The sequence below is a fragment of the Vidua chalybeata genome, chromosome 1 (assembly GCF_026979565.1).
Source record: "Vidua chalybeata isolate OUT-0048 chromosome 1, bVidCha1 merged haplotype, whole genome shotgun sequence".
Taxonomy (NCBI): Eukaryota; Metazoa; Chordata; class Aves; order Passeriformes; family Viduidae; genus Vidua; species Vidua chalybeata.
In genome coordinates, this window is record NC_071530.1 from 32260866 (window position 1) to 32281703 (window position 20838).

Below are 20838 nucleotides of genomic sequence, written 5' to 3' on the forward strand. Positions count from 1 at the left end.
TAAACTCAGCCGGCCCGCAGCACGGCTGAGGACAAACTCCCCGCAGGGCCGCGGGGCGCAGCGCCGCCCCCTCCCGCCGCTGGGGGGCGGTGGCGGCGCCGGGCGGGCGGGGGGGCGCGTGCTGCGGCGGGGGCGGGGCTTCGGGCGCGCGGCGCGGACGGAAGCGGCGCGCGGGTGCGGGCGCGGGCCGGGAGGAGGCGGCGGAGGCGGCGGGCGGAGGTAGCGCGCGGCGGCCGGCGGGGGGCGCTGCGCGGGGGCGGCGCGAGGGGGGCGCCCCGGCCCCGGCCGAGCCCCAGAGCCGCGCACTGGGCCGGGGCGGCGGGAGTGCGTGTGGGGGGCCCGCCCGTCCGTGTGTGTTTTCACGGGGGAAGGGCTGGGGGTGGCTGCACGTTCGGGCGGGACCGGGATGGCGCAGAGTGGCTGCGGCTCTTCCGCACGCGCGGGTGCGCACCGCGCCTGAGCGCCCGCGTTGGTCCGCCCCTCTCTTCGGAGCTGCGGGACGGGCTCGTCTTCCTTCGGGCTTCCTGCCCGGCGGGTCCCGGTACCTGCGCGGCTCTCGAGGCGGCTGCGGCGGTGTCACTGCGGGCCCCGCCGCGGGGCGCGGCGCGGTGAGGTGAGTTGTGCTGGGCTCGGGGTTCCTTTGGCCGCGATCCGTGTCCCAGGGCCGTGATGCAGTGTCCTTGGGTCGGGAGGAAGCGGTGGAGCAAACGAGCGTTTTCTGCTTTCCTTCGCCGTTAGCAGTGGTCTTCCAGTCTTAAGCTGCGACTGCAGTGACTCTGCAAGATCGATGCCTTCTGCTGTAAGGACGTAACTTCCAAAGAGGTAAAGCAGATTAGAGTGATGTGATGGAACTCACAGGAAGGAAGAAAAAAAATTCATATTCAGGCAAAGACAGGATCCTTAACAATGTCAAGTTACGTGATCTTCCGGCACTAGCAAGTCTGCGTAAAAAGCCCCAAAACCAACGGGTAAATAGTTCACTGAAATTGGTCTCGCTGGTACTATTGAAGAAACAGGAAAAAGTAATACTGAATGAAGTCTGCAAGATTTGAAACATTCAGTTTGTCATATATGGAATTTTTTGACGGCAAGGGTTGCAGAACAGCGCTTCCGTCTTACAATATAATAAAATTGCTTTTATTTGTAACATCTGATGATGCTTTGACTGCACTTACCTTCGATTTTGGTAAACATGTATAACGTACCGTTATCTCTACCTTATTTTGGTAGCTCTGTTCATCATTCATTATTAATAAACTCTCTTTTCGGTTCCCTAACCTAATATGGTAGCATCCTGTAAATTTTCTTTTATGTCTCTTGTCATCTAAAAGATACTGAATGCAGTGTAATTTCTGTGTTTGTGTGCCACGAAACAAGCATAGATAATTTTTGTCCTATACTATGACATGATGTGGAGTTTCCTTAGAACAGTTCAGATTGGGTTAACTAGTTATTTTTCATTGCTGTTTTGGGGTTTTTTTTGTTGTTTGCATGCACACACCCCCCCCCCCCAGTGGGTGAACTAGAGGCAGATGGATGTGTTTTTTTACTGTTAAAAGTGATCTTTGTAGGAATTGCAATTTTTTATTTTAAGAGAACCCTGAGAATGTGAACATGATGTACATCCAAGTGTGCATGTGGTTTGTCCTAACTGTAACACAGTGTTAATTTTGGAACAAATGTAAGGAATTGCTGTTTTACTCTCATGAGACTATCAGAAAAAGGAGACAATATGAAGATAATATTCAATTGTGAGTAGCATCTGCTACTCACAATTGTGTCACAAGCAGTATGATTGCAGTTTTAGACCAAATGTAGAAATTTATTGTTATTTTTGTTCCTGTTTTTACTGCAGACACCCGTATGTATAAAGCCTAAGATATTCTGGCCTCTTTTTGTTATTTTAGGTGTTCAAATCTGTAGCTGCTTAATAGGTACTGGAGAGCTCCAGAGAATTAAGCAATTATGCTGGAATTCCTTTGGTCCTTTTCCTAAAGTTTTTTACAGTTGGAAATAAAGGTACTTCCTTTCCTCCCTCTCCCCCCACCGCCCAGCTTTTTCTTTTTAAAGCTTTTGTAGTATCTATTTTAGAGACTCCTTTTGGCTGTTATCTCTTATCTCCTTGAGGGAGGCATTCATATCAGCTAATCACAAATTGTGATGTATCTTGTGGATTGGATGTCATTTAGCTGCTAAAAGTAAGATATTTCCCCTGAAGTTCATGATCACTTATACCTTTTCTGAGAATAGTAAAGGGGACTAGTTCTTGCATCTTGCCTAAACTGTAAGTAGGATAAATGCATGCTGTCAGCTAAAATTGTCAGCTGTGTAGTCAATGTATCTCAAAACTAGTAAGTGTCAAAAATAGCCATTTTCCAGTAGCTGTCAAAAATCTGTGAGGCTCAGTCACTCAAGTGAATCTGCTTTTCCTGGTACAAGTTTACTGATAAAATGTACTTTGTATGCTCTTTGTTTTTTAACAACCTCTTTCACCTGTGATTTATAATTTGTGCCATTTTATGGCTTTTCTCAACTGAGCATTATTAATAGCAGCCTCTTATATTTTCTTCTATGGTTTACTAAAAAAATTTACAAACTTTACAAAAAATAGCTATATTGGCATTTGCGTATGTAATTTAGAAGATTAATTTTGGATTAGAACTGAACTGAATGGGTACTTTGCCCATGTAAAATAGGGCCTGAACTAGAGGCATAGACAAGGGAATGTAAAACTTATTCCAATGAAATTGGTTTCTTCAGTAATCCTAAAGAAATAGGAGGCTACCAGGTTATAAATAATCCAGTTAAATTTCTAGGCACCTTTTCCTTAATGTTAATAATAAAGTATTTTGCAGTGCACACCACTGAGGTCTTACAGTTAACTAATGTCTGTCATAATCCATTACTGTGCTACATTGAGAGCTGACAAGTCAATCTAGAAGTAAGATTGTAGAAGAAAAGATATAGAAGAAATCACTTGTCTTTAATATTTCCTCCAGTGTTATTTTTCTGAAATCTTCACCTGGGTCAGCCTGGTGGGAAGGAACATGAATCCAAAGCCTCATCTGTATTACAGTTTTGCCATAGAAACATAATTTTGGTGGACAAATTCATATGCAGTTTGAATTGTACAGATTTGTTGGGAGAAAACAGACAAGTTAAATTCTTCCTCTCTCCCTAGTGGAACAAGTGCTTTTTTTCTTGCAGTTCTACAGGAATAGTGTTTGTGTGGTGCACTGTGTGTACATGCATGAACAGTGGCAATCTCTCCCCCACTGCAGCTGTCACTTTGTTAGTTGTCTCCCCCCTCCCCTCTTTATTCTTTTTAGTGACACCTGCCTTCCTTTTAGGTCTCTTTAAAACGTTCAGTGAAACTCCTTCTCTTACCAGTAATGTACATGCATCATCTTGTAGGCTTGGCTCTCTGTAAAACTAGTCAAAATTAGCTAAATATTACCATCTCAGGAGGAAGTTTTGGAGTCTCAGGGGCTTTGGAAAGAGCGATACAAGGACAGCTGTGAAATTTCACAAGGGAGTACTATGGGATACTTGTCGTAGCCTGCAATTAATAAATCGTGGCAGTGTTACTGGGAAGTGGGAAGCCAAGAAAGTGCTTTGTGCTCTATCATAAGTGACTCCTATCAAGGAGCAACGGTCCTACAGTGACCTGAATAGTGGCAATAAAGCATGAAGAGAAAATAGAGAAAAGTGTCCCAGGGAAAATTAAGTTGAATTTTTTTAAAAATATTTTTTTCACTATTATTATTTTTAAGAATCTGATACAGAGATGTACAAATGTTTTGGGGCCCAGATGGGCCCAGTGGGAGAAGGGCAAGTTCAGCAAGTGTAGCAAACTATCTCTATTGATATACTGTGCCTATTGATATCTGCTTGCTTTAATTTTCTTCACAAGCCTTGCCAAGCCATTTCCCCTCTCAAAATCTTGAATCTTGGCTGACTGCCCATAGGCAAGGAACAAAGAATTTCTGTTTTTAAATGACTGGTTTATTTTAAAGGCATTCATTGGCAGTAGTAGACAAAAATAAAGGGGGAAGGTATTGAAAAAAAAAAAAAGATATTCTAAGGTACTTGAGAAGACTTCTTAGACACAATGCAAAATGAAAATAATTATTGGTAGAAAGTGTAAAACAAAAACAATTAAAATAGAAATGTATGCATTTAAATAGAAACAGCTTTCCAGTATTTCTAAAATACTGACAAAAGGTAGTCTAGTGTTTGGGCTCTCAGATACTTTTATACCAGAGCCACTGTAAGCTTGCTGTGTGGGTTTTCAAGTCGAAAGCAATATGTTTGTGCTCTCAACTTGAAGTTCATCTACAAGACAAATTGGTGCTGTTCTTAGAAGCTTGTAGGAGGTAAAACTGTTCCTGGTTTAAGATAGGTTTGAGGTAGTCCCAGCAGCTCGTCAGCAGCAGCACTGTGTCTGCTTGATGAGCTGTGACTTTTGCTGGTCCATGTATCCTTTGGCTGCATTGAGAGACAGGAACTGTTCGGGGCACGTAAGATTCTTCTTTTTTTGTAGAAGAGTAGATATTTTTGGTAGTTACCCAGTTTTGCTATTCTCTTAAACTTCATATTTTTTTCACTTGGAATATCCATTAGAGGTGCTCCCCAAAAGGCAGGTAGCAATAAGGCAAAAGGATATTGTTTTTTTCAGTGTGCCAAGGTAATTGCAAGTCTTGGGCATGTAGAAGCAGGGAATGAAGGAACACATGCTCTAGGAGAAGATACAAAGATAGATGTCCTGGAAAAGACACAAAGGCAGACTCCTTTGGCAGCATGCTCTGAAAGTGGTACAGAACTGCTAAAACCTACAGCTCAGCAGCCTTCGTAATGATAAGGCAGCCTTTTTTTGCCCAGAAGTGTGCCTTCTTACCTGTTCTTAAGATAGCAGCACGTTTTATAGTATTGATATTTTGACATGAGTCTAGCAGCTATTAATATAAACGGAGTCTTCTGTCTACTTATCTGTAATGCAGTCTGGAAAGACCCTTGAGTTTCATCAGCACATTTTGGTCGGCTGTTTTATGTCAGGCATTGCTGATGTTTTGTCAGTATAGATCCTCTTTTCCCTTTCTGCTGTGATATTTTTCTGTTGACCAAATTTTACAGCAGCAATAATAGGAATACTTGAAGTGCTGAGAGTAAATTTTATCAAAAGACAGCTAAATGTGTTTTCACTTGTCTGGGAACTGGCATTGCGGTTAATGGTTGGTTCCAAGTGGAATATCCTGCTCTTTATGGCACTGTGCAGCTGTCTAAGTGAACCTGATTAATGAACCTGGAAACCAAAGGACAGTCACAGTATGGATGTGTCAGTAGAGTACAGTAGTCTCACTGGCATCTTCTCAAGAACTTGTTTACTCATAAAAATATTGGGAATGTGGTTTTTCCTTACACACCAGTTTTAATCAGGGCTCTGTGTAAACACTTTACTTCTTTGGGCACCTGATTGCCAGCTGCACCTCATGTAGATTTTTCACCTACTGCCAAACCAACAACCGTCTAAGACTGCAAATTACCAGAATACAAGTATCATTTTTGGCATTCCAAAAAGTCTTAGCATGTGAGCTCATGGGCTTCTAGGTGCTTATTTCATTGTCTCAGTCTTCTAAAATTAATTGTCCAGTGAATACATTCTGTACTGTTTTAGTGTATATTAGCCATTCTTTAGACTTCCCATTTTCATTGCTTTACAGAAATGACTGAGGGTTTTCCAAATAACATAAAACCAGCCTGTCTACTCTCAGAATGGTCAGCACGATTGATTCCTGTCAGCTGAGTGATGCTCAAAGTTTTCTGTTGGAAAATTAGAAAACAAAATACTTTGGAGGTCACAGAGGTAAATGGGCCAGAGGGTGCACTCTGTAAATAGATGCAAAAAAGGGGAAAATAATAGAATGGAGCTTGATGCTACTGTGGAAAATTTTTTCCTGATATTCTGTAATGCCCAGTGATTCTTGTCTTCCTGAAATGTTTGTTGGCTCTTGCAATGAAGTACCACTCTGCATATTTAGAGGCAGTTTTTTGTTTACTGATACAGTACACTCTCTGTACTGCAGGATGTTTGTTGCCATGAATTTAATAGTAATTTCTTGTACAGATGTAATTTTAGTATGGTAATTTTTAATCGTTAATAATTTTATAAACTTTTTGTGCTCCCACTGAGATGGTAGTAAATTCCAATTTTGTACTGTACAATTATTTTATAGTAATTATTAATGTCAGCTTTTATTTGTACTGTCCTGATTTCTGTCTGCTGTCTGTTCTATTACAAGTTTTTTTCCACTTCCTCTTTAATTGGATGCATGCTTCAAGGACTGTATATGGCTTTTTTTTTAAGCTCTGTCTTGATAAATCACTTCTTCTTTTTATGCAGTTAATATCTGGTTGCTAAGCCAGACCTGCTCTTGAATGCACAATGTCATGTTGTTGTTGATCATAATTTGAAAGTGAGGAACAGATAAATATTGTGGTAGTAAGTAATAGATGGAGTAAAATTCCCACTTATCAGGCCTACTTTCCTAATGAGAGACTCTGTCTCTAGAGTATCACTGAGGAACTACTGCCTTAGTATTTGAGATTCTGTCTTTCAAAATATATGACCAAAGAGGTGACTTTATTGGACTGTAAGTTAACAATATTCTTTTCATTGAGTTTTTCTTGGCTTTATTCCTAAAAGTATTTTTCATCTTTGAATCAAATAAGTTTCTGTCAAGCTTTGGTTTTCTTTGTTCTTTGCATCTGCAAACTGCTTATTAATAACTACGAAAAATACCTGATGGACTTGCTGCTTTCTTTTTCTCTCACAAATAATTACCGTCATCTGTCCTGTACATTTTTCAAAACTAGAAGATACACAGATCATCTCTGCAGGACAGGTTTAAATTTGCCCTGCAGCCATTTCTAGTGGTTTAGGAAGGCTGGAGTCTCTTGGGCAGGCTAGAAAAATGATTATGAATATGTGCTAGTCTTTCATGGGCTGATTGACTGGCAGAAGTGGCGGTGCTGTAAGGTGAAATAAGCTTTTCAGGATTTAGGTATGCCTTGTTTTCCTGATAACCTGGGGTTGTTTCAGAGCATGTAGGAGGCATTCCTTTGCATTATAGGCCGTTTAACTTTTGTGTTGTATGTTAATATAATCTCCTGGTTTTTCTGGGAATGAGTAAAGAGGAAGACTTTGCAACAAAATTCAAGAAGGATGTTTTGTAGGTATGGGCTAGTTTCCATGGAGAAGGGTCAGTATTCAAACTGAAGTCTGATGCTAGTTAAGTAGTAGTTAAGTTTAACTTTGCTATATTATGGAACAAATCATGCATTTTCTGTATCTTTCTTTTATCTTTGCTCCTTTTGTTTCATGTAGTCAATAATATAATTTATATATTACTGATTTTGAAATACAGGTATACAGAATAGAGACATAATTTTTTTTTTTGGAGTGGATGAGTGTCTTAGTTCATTGCTTTTTTGCCAGATGGATGTCAGTGTTGTGGTACCACTGGACAAAGTTGTATCCACATTGGTAGGTTTTGGCAGTACTTTTCTTAGACAATCAACAGTGAAGAAAACCAAGCTGTTTATATGTCTGTGAAAGGCAAACCTAATGTCAGATCCTCATTCAGGAATTGGTTGTAGCTCCAAGTTCTAATGTTGCTCCTGGCTTGGGCTTGTAACTTTCAGAATAATTTAAATATGCATGCTGATTTAAAGTGCTATGCTGATTTAAAGTACTTCGGGAAACTGGCGCTTGAATTGGTAACTTTAGGCTGCTAATTTAAACAATTATCTGGAAGACATTATTTTCTTCATGGATTCTTGGATTGCCATTTTGCCTGCAGTCAACTCAGGGGTTTTGTTTGATTTGTGTTTGTTTTGGTTTGGGATTTTGTTTCTTTTCTTTCCCTCCTCAGATTTTCAAATTTTGTTCTGGTTGTGCTGCTTCATCTTCATGGTTGTCTGCCTTTTGTCTTAGTCTCCGTGATAAGAGTTGGTAGGAATTGCAGCAAGGTTGTAGCTCTGATGCATCCTTTTTCCTGTTGCTCTCTGCAGTGCTTTGCCTTTGCCACAAAATTCCCTCAGCTGCAGTTGGAAGAGTGCCAGCATTTCTAACCAGGATAAATCAGTGTGAAGAAGGAAGTCTCAGCTTCCCTTTTTCCTGCTCAGTGAGGATTTCCAACCCAGCATATTGTGTGCTTTGAGAGAATGAGGGAGAATAAAGATCACAAAGTACACTTACTTTCTTTCATGTGTGCTGTTATCTTATGGGATACTACCTCTAAATTACTGAAAACAAAGGTCCATTCTTAGCCCAAGTTTTGTTGTAACTATAATTTTCTTGTAGAGAAGTGCTGACCCTTCAGGGCAAAAAGAGGTACAAGAAAATTCCAGTCCATCCATCTTACTGTGCTATTTCCTGCCTAATATGTGCGCCTGCTGCGCTGATACTCTTTTTTTTTCCTACTTCCAAATCATTTGGGCATAATATTTTATTTTATTTTATTTTATTTTATTTTATTTTATTTTATTTTATTTTATTTTATTTTATTTTATTTTATTTTATTTTATTTTATTTTATTTTATTTTATTTTATTTTATTTTATTTTATTTTATTTTATTTTATTTTATTTTATTTTATTTTATTTTATTTTATTTTATTTTTACCCCAAGGGTGTTGTAGGGAGTGTCTTATGAGTCACTAGAAGTGCATGCACTTCAGGGGGAAAGAAGAGACCAAATCTCCAGAACTTTGAGATTACACTGGAATTCATGAAGAGGGAATGGCCTTTAAAAATTTGTAGGAAAAGTGGCAAGTACAAAAAGTTCCCTTCATTTTGGTAAACCTTGCTCCGAGTTCCTTTACCTCATGTTAGTATATGGGTGTTATGCAATTTCCCAGCAGGTTAAGTCCTTGATTTCCATTAGTTTCAGTAGTCAGCGTGTGCACTGTGAATTAGATATACATGGCGATGGCCCAGTCTGCAATTCCTGCTGCTGCTTGGCAGGAGTTTTTTCAATCTGTTCCTCTTGGCTAGACCTCTTATCCTGGCTTGTAGTCTTATTTACAATGTGATGGCAGAATTATTTCTACTCCAAAGGACTGTAGTGATATTGTCTAAATGCTTCAGGATGAGATATGGCTGGAGATCTGTGGAGAGGTGAATTCAAGAGCTATCTGTCCTTTTCAGTCTTTTTTTTTTTTTTTTTTTTTTTTTTAATAGAAGAAGTAGAGACTGTTTGGAATGAGGTTTGAAACTTATGGTGTCTTCTTGAGATATACTGTTTGGTCTTCTGAGCCATCACATGAATACTCTTCTCCTGGACCTCATAATGTTTTCCATAATTTTTGATACTGTTCAGAGATTATGTAGATACATAATGATGTGGGTGCAGTTTATTTATTAAAGTCTGAGTGCAGAGCCGTGGATTTGGCAAAGAGCTAGGGAAAAAAAGTTTCGGTTAGTGCATGTTTGGGGAAGATCTGTTTCAGGAAATCTTAAGCCACACAATTCCAGATATTCATGCTGTGGAATGTAAGTTTTTATTGTTTTCCCTCTTATTTTACGTACTTAAGACAAATTAGTATCTTAAAACAGTTTTAGGGGGATTAAGCACATTCCTTGAACAAAGTATATCCCACTGCATTTACAGTGGGAGTTCAAATTACTGCGTGTTGGCTGTCTGTCCTTGTGCACAGTCATCCTCCACGGTGGAGGGTGAGCTGTTCTTCATTCATTGACTTTGGATTGCCACTTGCATTAGTGCACCCAGCAGTCAGAGTTTATGTACTGGCAGTGGCTGCCATATGGCATTTTACACACAACTGGTTGTTACCTTATGGCAACTTTAGTGTCCAGCTCCTGATGTCGCCCCTGCCTTGGGTTAATAATTTTCAGAATAATTTAGATATGCATGTTGATTTTAGAGCACTTCAAAAATTTGCCACTTGAATCAGGCACGCTGGCTCGCCTGTTGAGAGGATTATCTGAAGAGTGAAGGGTAAGCACAAGCAGAGCTCAGCGCCCTGCTGGCAGTGACACTTGTGTTGGCAGCAGACAGCGGGGTGTCAGCATAAAGCCAATGGAACTGGTCAGTGGATGGGATGAAAAGTGCCATGCAGGCAGAGTTAGGTTTAGATGAGAGCTCAGCAGCACGAGAAACTCGGTCTCAATATTCTGATACAAACCGAGGTGTAAATGCCACTACAGAAAGTCTGGTGAGGAACTCTATTACATGTGTAATTTCAGTCTAAAAAGTGCTTGTGGCAGGTAGTAGGTGGGGAAGAACTGGGAATAGTGAGGAAAAATGTTACTGTTGTGTAAAATGCTTTATCTGGACAATATTAAATAGTAGAAGTTCTCTTTTAAGAAAGTATTGAATAATTGGAGTAGTGTCAGAGATGGATGAAAAATGAGAAATACGAGGTATGCGCATGGAAAGAGTCTAAAAATGTGGAATCTGTTTGAGGGGTAAAAATTAGTAAGAGAATGATGCCTATGTAAATATTTGTGCATGTACATGTATGATGAATCCAGAACATCTGTTGTCACTGTTTTATAACACAAGGAGATGCTGAGTGAGATTCTTACCAAGCTTTCTTTTAAAAGTATGTTGAAGTCAGTTACTGGGCATTCAAATGCATGCATTCATAATAAAATGGAGAGTAATTCTGTGTTCTTCCCTAACAATTGCTTGAAGTTAGGTTTGAAAATGTAGTTCTGATTTAAAAGCATGTAGCCTGAAGCCTTCAACTGTAACTACTCCACAAGTAAATGAGGATATCTTCACTTTCTGTTTAAATTTTTTTTTTCCAGTACAGACATTCCTGAAGATGTGTGGCTCAAACTGCTTCCAACTGTCTGAACATTTGTTATTTAACTGATGAAGCTTTCCTACCATTTGCTTTCCTCCTGAAGCCTTCATCTATCAAAGGATCAGAATTGGGTACTATGGTAAGACATTTTTTAAAGTTGAAATAAAATCCTGAAGTGCAATGTGCCAATTTGCTTTGGTTTTATCTCTTTATTCAATAATAAGACACCACAGCAAATATAAAACCTAATGGTGTACAAAGCCAGGAGAGGAAGCTTTGAACTAGCTAACCAACCAAGAAACATCTTTCCATGTGTTGTCTGTTCACACTTGTGCTTATTCTTCAAACTGAAGAATAAGAATCATGTGAATCATTTCATAAGATCTTGTGTCTAGATGTATGTGTATAACTCATCACAATGTTGTACAGAAATGTTATGCAGCTCTCTTCTAGATACTGCATCTTCTTTCAAATGCATTTGGGTTTAATGTCAGTTTAAATTCCAGTATTTAAAATACTTGTGGAGCTTTGTGGAAGCACAGAAGTTTTGATTTTTGGAGAATAAAAATCAGTAAAAATAGGAAGAGGAAACCCTGTAAATAACAAGTCAGAAGGAAATATAACTGAAACTCCAAGCAGAAAAAAAAACTTGTTTGCTAGATGATGCAAGCATACTGTATTTGGAAACTGATATTTGTTCTTGATCTCAACAACTGTAGCAGTTTTGAATAACCAAGTGGTACTTTACAAATTTCAGGAATCAAGACCAGCTAAAACATGAGAAGATATATTCAAGATGATCCAGCCAGAAGATTTTTCACTTCATAGAAATATTATTTTTGTTTAATATGTAATATAATTAGATAAAGCCAAATTCAGTTACCTTTCTTGAAATTAGAACGTGCCTGTGGCCTTCATCAGAAATGTTTCTAACATTTTCAAGAAAAAATATGTCCCAGAAACTGAGTATGTTTTTACTAGTCTTTGGAATAATTTGGGGTTTGATGTTGCTACGCTACACTTTTCAGTATCCAAGACGCCAAAGCAGTGCTGAGTTGCGTGGACAGATATTAGATCTCAGTAAAAGATATGTCAAAGCACTGGCAGAAGAAAACAAAAACCTGATGAATGGTGGTGGTGGAGCCTCTATGTCAGGATACGGTAAGAGGAAAAAAGCCATACTAGTTACTTGAATATATTCTTTTTCTGAAAATTGTAAAGTTATACATTTTCTTTTTTTAAAAGTAGTATATGCTCTTCAGCAGAAAAAAACTTTTCTGTATTAACTGGTTTGATTTTAGTTTATTCAATGAAGTTGAAGATTAAGATGAGTTGCAAAATCAAGCTTCATACATGACATTTTTGCTTTCCAGGTTTTTTTTTTAGATCTCTTCAGGTACATGAATCCAGTTACTTACAGAAGTAGCAGCACATTTGTCTTTTTCTGAATCTTCAGCTATTGAAGAATAAGCACGTGCTTGATACCGGGACAAAGTTTTATATAAAGTCACTTCAACATTCCAGATACTTCTAGTACCTAATTTCTAACTTCCTGCTTTTATTTCTTGAATCTTCTTCTCCTTAAAAAAGCAATGAAAAAGCAAGATACTAGTTGAGTTTGCAGTCTGGAGACTGCAAGGCAATTATGATTTTTGCAGAATCCCTCCTTGTTTTAGAAGTAGCCATAAGAGACAACGCCCCTTGTCTTGTGAGCTATAATACTTGGTGCATCATATCACTGATTAGCCTGTCTTGTGAATATGTACCTGATAAATAGGTTGCCAGTATTTACTATCTTCTGAAATATTGAAAAGGTAACTAATATTGCTTATTTTTTAAAATAGTATCTCAAAAGATGTATAGTAATGAACTTTGATCCCCTTAAAATTTCCTTAAATGGCTCTGCCTGTTGTAGGATGCCCTTTGTAGGCCTTTGGTAAGAATGCAAGCAGCAAAAATGTGTCTGAAGTCTTTTTGCTGCTGCTAAGGAAGAAGGAAGCAAATCTGTGATGACAAGATATGCAAGAACAACCCAAGAGGAATAGGAGAGTAAAAAGTTTAAACCTTTAATCCTGTCATTCTTAAAATTAATTCTTATTACAGTAAGAGACTGCCTTCTCTTTTCTTCCCTGTTTTCTCCCACCTTTTTTTTTTTTTTTGTCATCAAGGACTTCCTTCCTTTACTGTGTAATTAAGTTTTTCTGTAATTAAAAAAAAAAAAACCCAAAAAATCCTTGTGTACTGCAGTTTTCTCCTGCTCTATAGGTCTTACAGCATATTCCCAGATGAGACTTGTCTTCTGTGGTTTTGTCTGCAGTTTAATATGAACTGAAGTAATCTCTTTATCTACCTGCTGATCATCAGAATTAAAACTTGACTATTCCCTCTATCAGCTTGTTGAGCACAAAATGATACTACAGAGTACATGACCCACCCTCTGTTATTAACAGCAGACCCTGCTCTGGCTTGAATTGTTTAGAAATTTTTGTTTTAAGTTTACATTACTAAACAAGAGCTAGTTAATTTTAGAGGGAGGTACTTATTTTTTTAAAATTTAATTTACTAGTATTTTTTTTTAATCTGTTTTGCTCCTATTTTTTTCACTTTGATGCCTTTGATCTTTCTGCCCAGTCTTTCTGCTTAGTTAATTGATTAGTGGGCAGGGGGTAGAGACAGTTTGTAGATGTCTTCTTATGTAAGGGGAATTCTAACACCTTGTAAAACCTGGTAAGTTTGTTAATGTTTTTCAGATCTGAAAGAAGATGGTGATTGGCAACAGCATAAATAGTTTTTTGTTGAAAGATATTACTGGTGATATTACTGGTTTTGTGTTCCATCTTTTCTCTTATTTTCAGTCAATAAATATATAAATAGATTTTTTTACCATTGCTTTGTAGCTTATGTAAGAAGCAATAAGATACCTTTTAATAACAGCTTTTCTATGGGCTAAATCAGTCATTTAGGAGACAGCTATTAACTACCTTTTTTATGCTGAAAAGTATTTAGAAAGTATTTAGATATATTCTCTTACATCCAAGGCTGAAAGATGACATAGCTTGAGTATTCCAGTGCTGTTGTCTGGATGGAATTTGAAATAATACCTTTGAATAGCCACTTCTAATTTTCCAACTAGTGTTTTGTTCTTATACTCTAATATTTAATTGGCTGCCTTCACAGTTCCCTGTTACAATGATATCTCCCTTCCCTAAAATAACAAAGAAATGTTAATAAAGAAATTTCAAGCAGCTGTTTAATTCTGTACTTCTAGACTAATTGGCACTCCTTTCCAAAAAGTATGGTAGGGAGGATAGCAAGTCTTAAGATGTGAATATGTTGAAATGGCAGTTCTTTTCCACACAGAGTAAATAACAGGCTGTAATTTGTTTTTTCCCTTATCTTCAGCTGATCTTAAGAGAACAATTGCTGTTCTTCTGGATGACATCTTACAACGCCTGGTGAAACTGGAAAACAAGGTTGATTACATCGTTGTGAATGGCTCAGCAACAAATACCACAAATGGAACTAACCATCAGGTGCCAGTGACTTCAAACAAACGTGTAAAGCCAGCAAGCAACATTAGATAGCAAACAGGCCCACTTTGTGTTGCTATGTCATTGATGGATAATATTTAAGATAAGCTTTTTGTCTCTGGCTAGGGCAAAGCAGCAGTTGACTCCAAAACAAGCGTAAACTATTGTATTCTACAACGTGCTTGGATCTATGTAGGCCTAACATGTGCTTAGGTTCTCAAAGCATTATTTCATTGCCTTTGAGCAGTGCTTCTGAAGTGATCTTTGTTGTCTCTAAAGGCATTTTGATACGATTTGATGTAGTAGGCCATTGGATAATAACAATTTGTGGAAAGCAATGGGAAACTTATAGGTAGGTTTCTAAATATACTTATTTAAGTATGAATATAACATATCTTTTGGGTAGGTGAGCAGTATTTTAGTTTATTCATTTTTTTGTGATCTACATTAAGCCAAGGTAACTGAGGAAAATGTGTTGCTAAACAGATGTTAGAAGATGTGTACATTTAAAATATTTTCTTACTTACTTACTAAAACAATATTAAATTGAGGATAGCATTGTTGGTAATATTTTAAAATTGTGACCCAAAGAATGTCTTTATTTGCACTATCTGTCAGAATAGTTAAAGAGAATTTACTGTATATTTAAGAAAATTTATTATAAAAGGAAAACATTCTAGGTAGTAACACTGTCCAGATTTATCTTTATGCCAGAGATAGGGCAGTTAGATTATCAAAAGCAAATCATCATCTGTGATATGTTAGATTATTATTTCTTAAAAAGATATTTAAGTGTATGTATTTTGTAATTGCATATAAAATTATTTAAGTGATGGAAATAAGTTTTGAATATGTGAATATAGTTTATTTTTATTCATTGCTGTTTGTTTTAACATTTTAATGCCTTGCAGTTTGTGTTTAGTATAGCACACCATCTCCCTGAATTGCTTTCTTGATCAGAAGGAAAAGCAATGAAGGGAATTAAGGCATCTCTGCATTTAACAGCAGTATGTGTACTAAGGGTGTCTAATCATGGAATATTTGAGAGCTAAGGTAATGTTTGCCTTATGTCTAAGTCAGCCTTACAGCAAAGTGAATTGCATGCAGTGTTGGGTGCACTGTATCTGAAATGTTACTGAAATCATATTGAAGTGCCACTGAACCTATTTTTTAAACTGTACTGAATGTTTGGGGGGGACAGAATGTTCAGGGACTTTTGCCAGAAGTGTCCTGTAAGTGAAGTTTTGGGGATGAGTAAAACCAGAGGCGCTGGGTGATATACCAGGCAAAGTTATGTGTTTTTTTTCTTTTCTTCTGTTTCCCTGCTTATATTCTCGATGGTTATAAAGGAAAATAAAATTGCAATCTTAATTAGTACTTAGTTAGTATTCAGGTGATTTTTTTGTCACATTGTGTGTAAACATGTACTCACTTCAATGCAGAAAAAGAAAAATAAATTTTTAATTGTACTTATAAATGTTTCTGGGTTTGTTTATTTTTTGTAATTAAATGGTCTTGTCATTCTTGCTACATGTGCTCTATCAGTTTCTGGATTGGAAAATTGTAAATCTCTGAGTTTTAGTAGTACTCTTTCTGGTGTTCTTCCTTCTTAGTCACTGAGTTCTTCTGCTCTTGAAATTTTAATGCCCTGAAACTTTCCTCAGGTTAGTGGTGAGGGGAGAAAGAATTGAAAATAAAAGAATTGATTTAGATCTTTAATGGCGAAGACGTCTAAGAGTAAAGAAGATCTGTGCAGATCTTCTTTTGAACCTGCAGATTGACAACATGAAGATAGGTAGAAAGATAGATAGATTGATTGATTGATTTTTATATCCATCTGTCTGGCTTATTTCCTAGATATTTGGTTGTTACAAACCAAAGCCTTTGTGCTATAAACACATAGTTCTTTTCAGAGTGGCAAAACTAAAGGTGTGCAGACTAAGGTAAAAAAGGGTAAGGATGAGAGGGTCTCAGCTGACTTTGCTATTAACAGTAGTAAGAAAACACCTGCATGTTCTAGCCTGCAGCCTTCTAGGTAGGAGATGTGAGAGGTGTGGCAGCCCTGCAGAGGTAGGAAGTTGTGTAAAGAACTCAAGGGCTTGTGAGGAAAGCCTACAGAAAGCCTACAACTTACCCCAGGTCCAAAATACTTGATAGTATCACACAGCATTTGGTTGTGTTGCCAAATATATTTTTTCTTTATGAGCAATATTTAAGTAGTATTTCTGCTGTGCTGCAGTTTTTATGATGCAGCTGTGTATTTCCCATTTTAGATAACATGGCAAAGCCTCCCAAAGTGATCTCATTCAAGTTTTGTGTGTATGGAATCTCCTTATGGTTGGTTGGTTCTTAGGCTGGATGGGGTTTGGGATATTATTTCCTTTTCTTTCTTCTCCTGTTCTTTGGAAGTCAGGAGGACATATAAGCTGTCTTATATAAAGAACTGCTGATATGGGGGATGGGGGTTTTGTTCTTGAATTTTGGTTTTGTTCTTGAAATCTTTTGGTAAATTAGGGGACTTGAATTTTCCCAGCTGCAGTTTGCCTCGTGAGTGTTTATCAGCTGATTTCACTAGGTAATTGGCAGTACTTCTGTGCCTCTGAGTGATTGCTTAATGTAGGTAGCAAAAAATGTTCAAGATCCACTTCCAAACAAAAGTTCTAATGAAGAAAAATGGAAAGAGAAGAGTGTATATTGATTGCTGTCTAAACAGACAGAAACAGCACAGGTCTCAATACAGCCCTTGAGTTCTACAACTAAATACCTGGCAGGCAAAAATCTTGGGGAAGTTGTCTTTATTCGCTCATCCTTTCTGTTGCATTTCTCATTTAAATAAATAGTTTTGAATCTCTGTATAGTAATCTGAATGTAATGAAGATATCCAAATATTTTCTCACAAATGTATGTGAAGAAGAAGTGCTGAGGGGCTCCACATTAAAGAACTTTTGAGATGAATGGAGGGACAGATGGACAGACACTCCTCTCAAACACACTGATACAGCTCTTAACAAGCTACCTATGCACTGTTAAGATCACAGAAGCTTGCTGATCTGTTTTAAATGAAATAATTTTAAAAATACAGAATCATGGCCCAGGATATAGAGGTTCTTGTGTTTAGTGTGATGAAATATCAGTATCCTTGGCACCTAGTATTATGCATCACATATTGCACAGTTGTCTGGTTTTCCAAGTAACTGCTAAATCCTTGTTTTTTAATGACACAATCATTTAAAGAAGCTGACTAAATAGATCTGAATTATAATTAAAAATACTTGCTAATTCAGAGGTTTCCAAATTGCATCATGTTTGTGATGTGTGCAAGTTGCTTTAGCATCCAAGCACCTCCTGTGCAGGTACATGTTCCGGGGGTATTTGCTGCTGGCACAGCCTTTGTTGGTGGGAATGCAGAAGCAGAGTAAATTTAGGAACCTCTATCAAGATATTATTTAGAAAAATGATTGCCTAAAATTTAACATCCCAGTTTATTATGTTTTCTTGAAAAATCTTTTCGTTTCTAAAAATACACTGACTAATTGAATGATCTGAATGTCTAAAACATGTAAAATTGGTGTGGTATTTTTAAAGGTGATATAGAATGTCAATTAATAAATCCAACCTAACAATAATTCCTCCTAATTAATAAATCCTCTTTACCTAACAATTGTGCTTTTTCATCATTTTGTATTTTACAAAACAAAGAGACTGCTACCTTGAAGTTCAATTTGGTGTATCTGATAGCATGCCACCTCCAAAGGCAAGAGCAAAATGGGAGACTTCCCTTTATAGCAGCCAAAAAAGTGAATTAGACTTTTGCTATGTTTTTCATGTGGAAAAGACTGGTATTGAATGGGTATTTCACTAATCTCAGTTTGTTAGGAATGATGCACATAGGCATTTGAAAATATCCTTTAAGTTATTAAAATGAAGCCCAATTTTAAAAAAATTCACATTACATACATTCATGGAATCACATCTCTTAAGCACCAGTGGCATCACATGCTGCTGAGTTATCTTATCTCTAAGTGATCTTAATTGCTACAAGTTTCCTAACTGTGTTTGTCAGTACCTTCAGCAAAAATCTTTCATTATTAATTGATCCTTACTTGCACATGAGGTTAGGTTCCATATTCCCTTTGGCATTCATCAACTTTGTCAGTTGGTGTCTAATCAGGTTCTGTTTTTCTACAAGAAAGACATGTTGACATTTTTAAATACTGTAAACTAGGTTTAATAATACACAAACTAATTTTTATTGTAGCATAGATCTATGGTCATGGTTAAAAGTTTATAAAAGTGAGTACTGCTTGCTTATACTTTTAAGTATATTGGGATATTGATATAATATGTGGAAGGAGGAAACAATTTGACAGAAACTGTTTCTGTTATGCTTTATGCCTCTTAAATTCTTGTTTTCAGGAGAGCTAATCAGATAGTCATTGACCAGATCCATAGAAATAGAATGGCTGACTACTGCTTCAAAATTATGACTTGAGGTTTAAAATATTAAAACAGGTTTTTACTAAATTAATTATTTTTGTATTAGTGAAGTGGCTATCTTCAATTTATAGATGTTTCACTGAGAATAATTTTAAACACTTGTCAAACTTGTAAGGATTTAAAAAAATTTAAAGGGTCACACGTTTTATTGTTAACAGAGGGTGTTGAGAGAGACTGTCAACACCCTGTGAAGCATTAAGCTGTTGCCTTTGATGTGTAGACAGCACCTTAGGTCTCACAGAGCTGTACTGTAAGTATGTGTCCATATGTTCAACCCACTTTGATGTGTTCAGAGATCTTGGGCCAGCAGTATCCGTATGCTACATCACAACTACAGGAGGTAAAACATGCCATCTGGATTCCTGTTCTTTTACTTACCTTGTGTCATGGCTTCTTCACAGTAGCAGAAAGCCTTATTTTTTTTTCCCTGCTATTCAAAAATTGGTAGTTTACAAAAAGAAAAATCTGTTTTAAGCAGTCTTTAATTAATTTTATTTTGGATGTCTATTAACAATCTCCTAGAAGGGATGAGAGATAGGAATAGGTTTTCTAAATTCAAAATGTATTCTAATACTCATGCTATGACAGTAAAAAGAGAGTGTTTGAAATATCTTTATTAGCTAAGAACTCTATTTCTGAGTCACAAAGTACATTTTATATCTGTTCCCAAGTATGTCTACTGATCCAGATTTGGATCCAAGTAGATCTTGGGGGTGTCTTATTAGCACTAGGTGCTAATAAACTGAACACTGTCTATATTGTGAAACAGTTGCTGTGATCAAATCCAGGAAAAGAATCCTCAATTTTTTTTTTTGACGGGAAGTAGTTCATAGGACAGATGCCTCACAAAAAAATGACTTGATTTCCTACTCTTAGTAAGTTGTCACTGGCTGTTCATGCATAAACACTGACATGAGTGACATACAGGCTGACATTTGTACCCCTCACTGAAAGCTGCATTATTAAGAAACCTGGTGCTTCTGTCTAAACCCAAGCTGTATTTCAGGGGACTGTTTTTAAAAGCACAGATGAGGCACATCAACTTATGACACAGCTCTGCTCATTCTGTGTGAACCAGGCTCTTCCCCCCACTCCCACACCTCCCCCTTTACTGGCAGTGCTGGGATCTCTGGCACCAGTAAAATGTGCTTACAAATAAGGTATCTCAGAGATCTTCAGTTTTGTGCAGCTCCCGTGGAGCAGTGTGCTACCTCAGTTTGTTCAAACTCTTTGGCTGCAGAGCTTCTAGTCCTGCTTTCAAGGTCCCCTTTCCCCCATCTGTTTCTTTTTTTAAGTTTTGGTCACAGGAGGAATTTTCTCTTCCCTGACTTTTCCCTGACAATCCTATTTTTTTGGGTGTGATTTTATTTTCTTCCACTAGCTTACTTGAAGATGTATTGACTTGTGGGGACTTGCTCCCTTATCTTCCTGCCTTTGAGGGTGACCTGTTTGTGTTCAGATCTCAGTGTGACAGAACGTGTGTGTTGTGTTGCAGTGCTGTCTGCTCTGCTGAAATTGCTTATACATGTGGCATAGCCACAGGACAAATGCCTGGACCATATGCCCTATCACCTTATTTGGATACTGAGTGTGTCCCTGTTGTTTCATCTCCTTCTGGGAGATGTTTTGGCAAAACATTGCCATGGTCCTGTGACATTCCTCTTCACCACCACCTTCTGCTGCATTGCTGGTGGCTTGCCCAGTTCAAAACTATGTGGAGATTTCTCTGAATTTTTTTTTTTTTTTTGGTCATTGTATGGCATGAAAACAGCCTTTCCTCTTGGATCTCAATTTGACAATCTGAAGTCTCATAGCTTATGCTAGCAGGCAGAACACAATTTAAATACCAATTTCCTAAAGCTCAGATAAGGAAAGTGTACTATATTACTTCATCACATATTTGATCACTTTGTGGCCAGTCTGTTTGTATCAAGGGGAAGCAGTCAATTTACACAGTTAGTGCAGTGTCAGAAATAGCAG

General features: G+C 37.7%; 1 protein-coding gene across 10 annotated transcripts; it reads left to right on the forward strand.

Moving 5' to 3' along the window:
* Positions 1 to 204: 204 nt before the first annotated feature.
* CCDC126 (coiled-coil domain containing 126) lies at positions 205 to 15838 on the forward strand. 10 transcript variants are annotated; one of them, XM_053955226.1, is made up of 6 exons: positions 337 to 613; positions 739 to 822; positions 1908 to 2019; positions 10833 to 10970; positions 11589 to 11992; positions 14234 to 15838. In XM_053955226.1, the coding sequence occupies exons 5-6, from the start codon at positions 11755 to 11757 to the stop codon at positions 14413 to 14415; spliced, it is 420 nt and encodes a 139-aa protein (XP_053811201.1). In that variant the 5' UTR covers positions 337 to 613; positions 739 to 822; positions 1908 to 2019; positions 10833 to 10970; positions 11589 to 11754; the 3' UTR covers positions 14416 to 15838. The 10 variants fall into 10 exon arrangements, with proteins under 10 accessions (XP_053811256.1, XP_053811201.1, XP_053811214.1 ...); XM_053955239.1 differs by having other exon boundaries at positions 742 to 822; XM_053955247.1 differs by lacking the exon at positions 739 to 822.
* The last annotated feature ends 5000 nt before the right edge of the window (positions 15839 to 20838 follow it).

Coding starts and splice junctions, on each gene's coding strand:
- CCDC126 (XM_053955281.1), top strand. CDS start 11,755: ATGTTTCTAACATTTTCAAGAAAAAATATGTCCCAGAAACTGAGTATG. Junction 11,993..14,233: donor AGCCTCTATGTCAGGATACG/GTAAGAGGAAAA, acceptor CCTTATCTTCAG/CTGATCTTAAGAGAACAATT.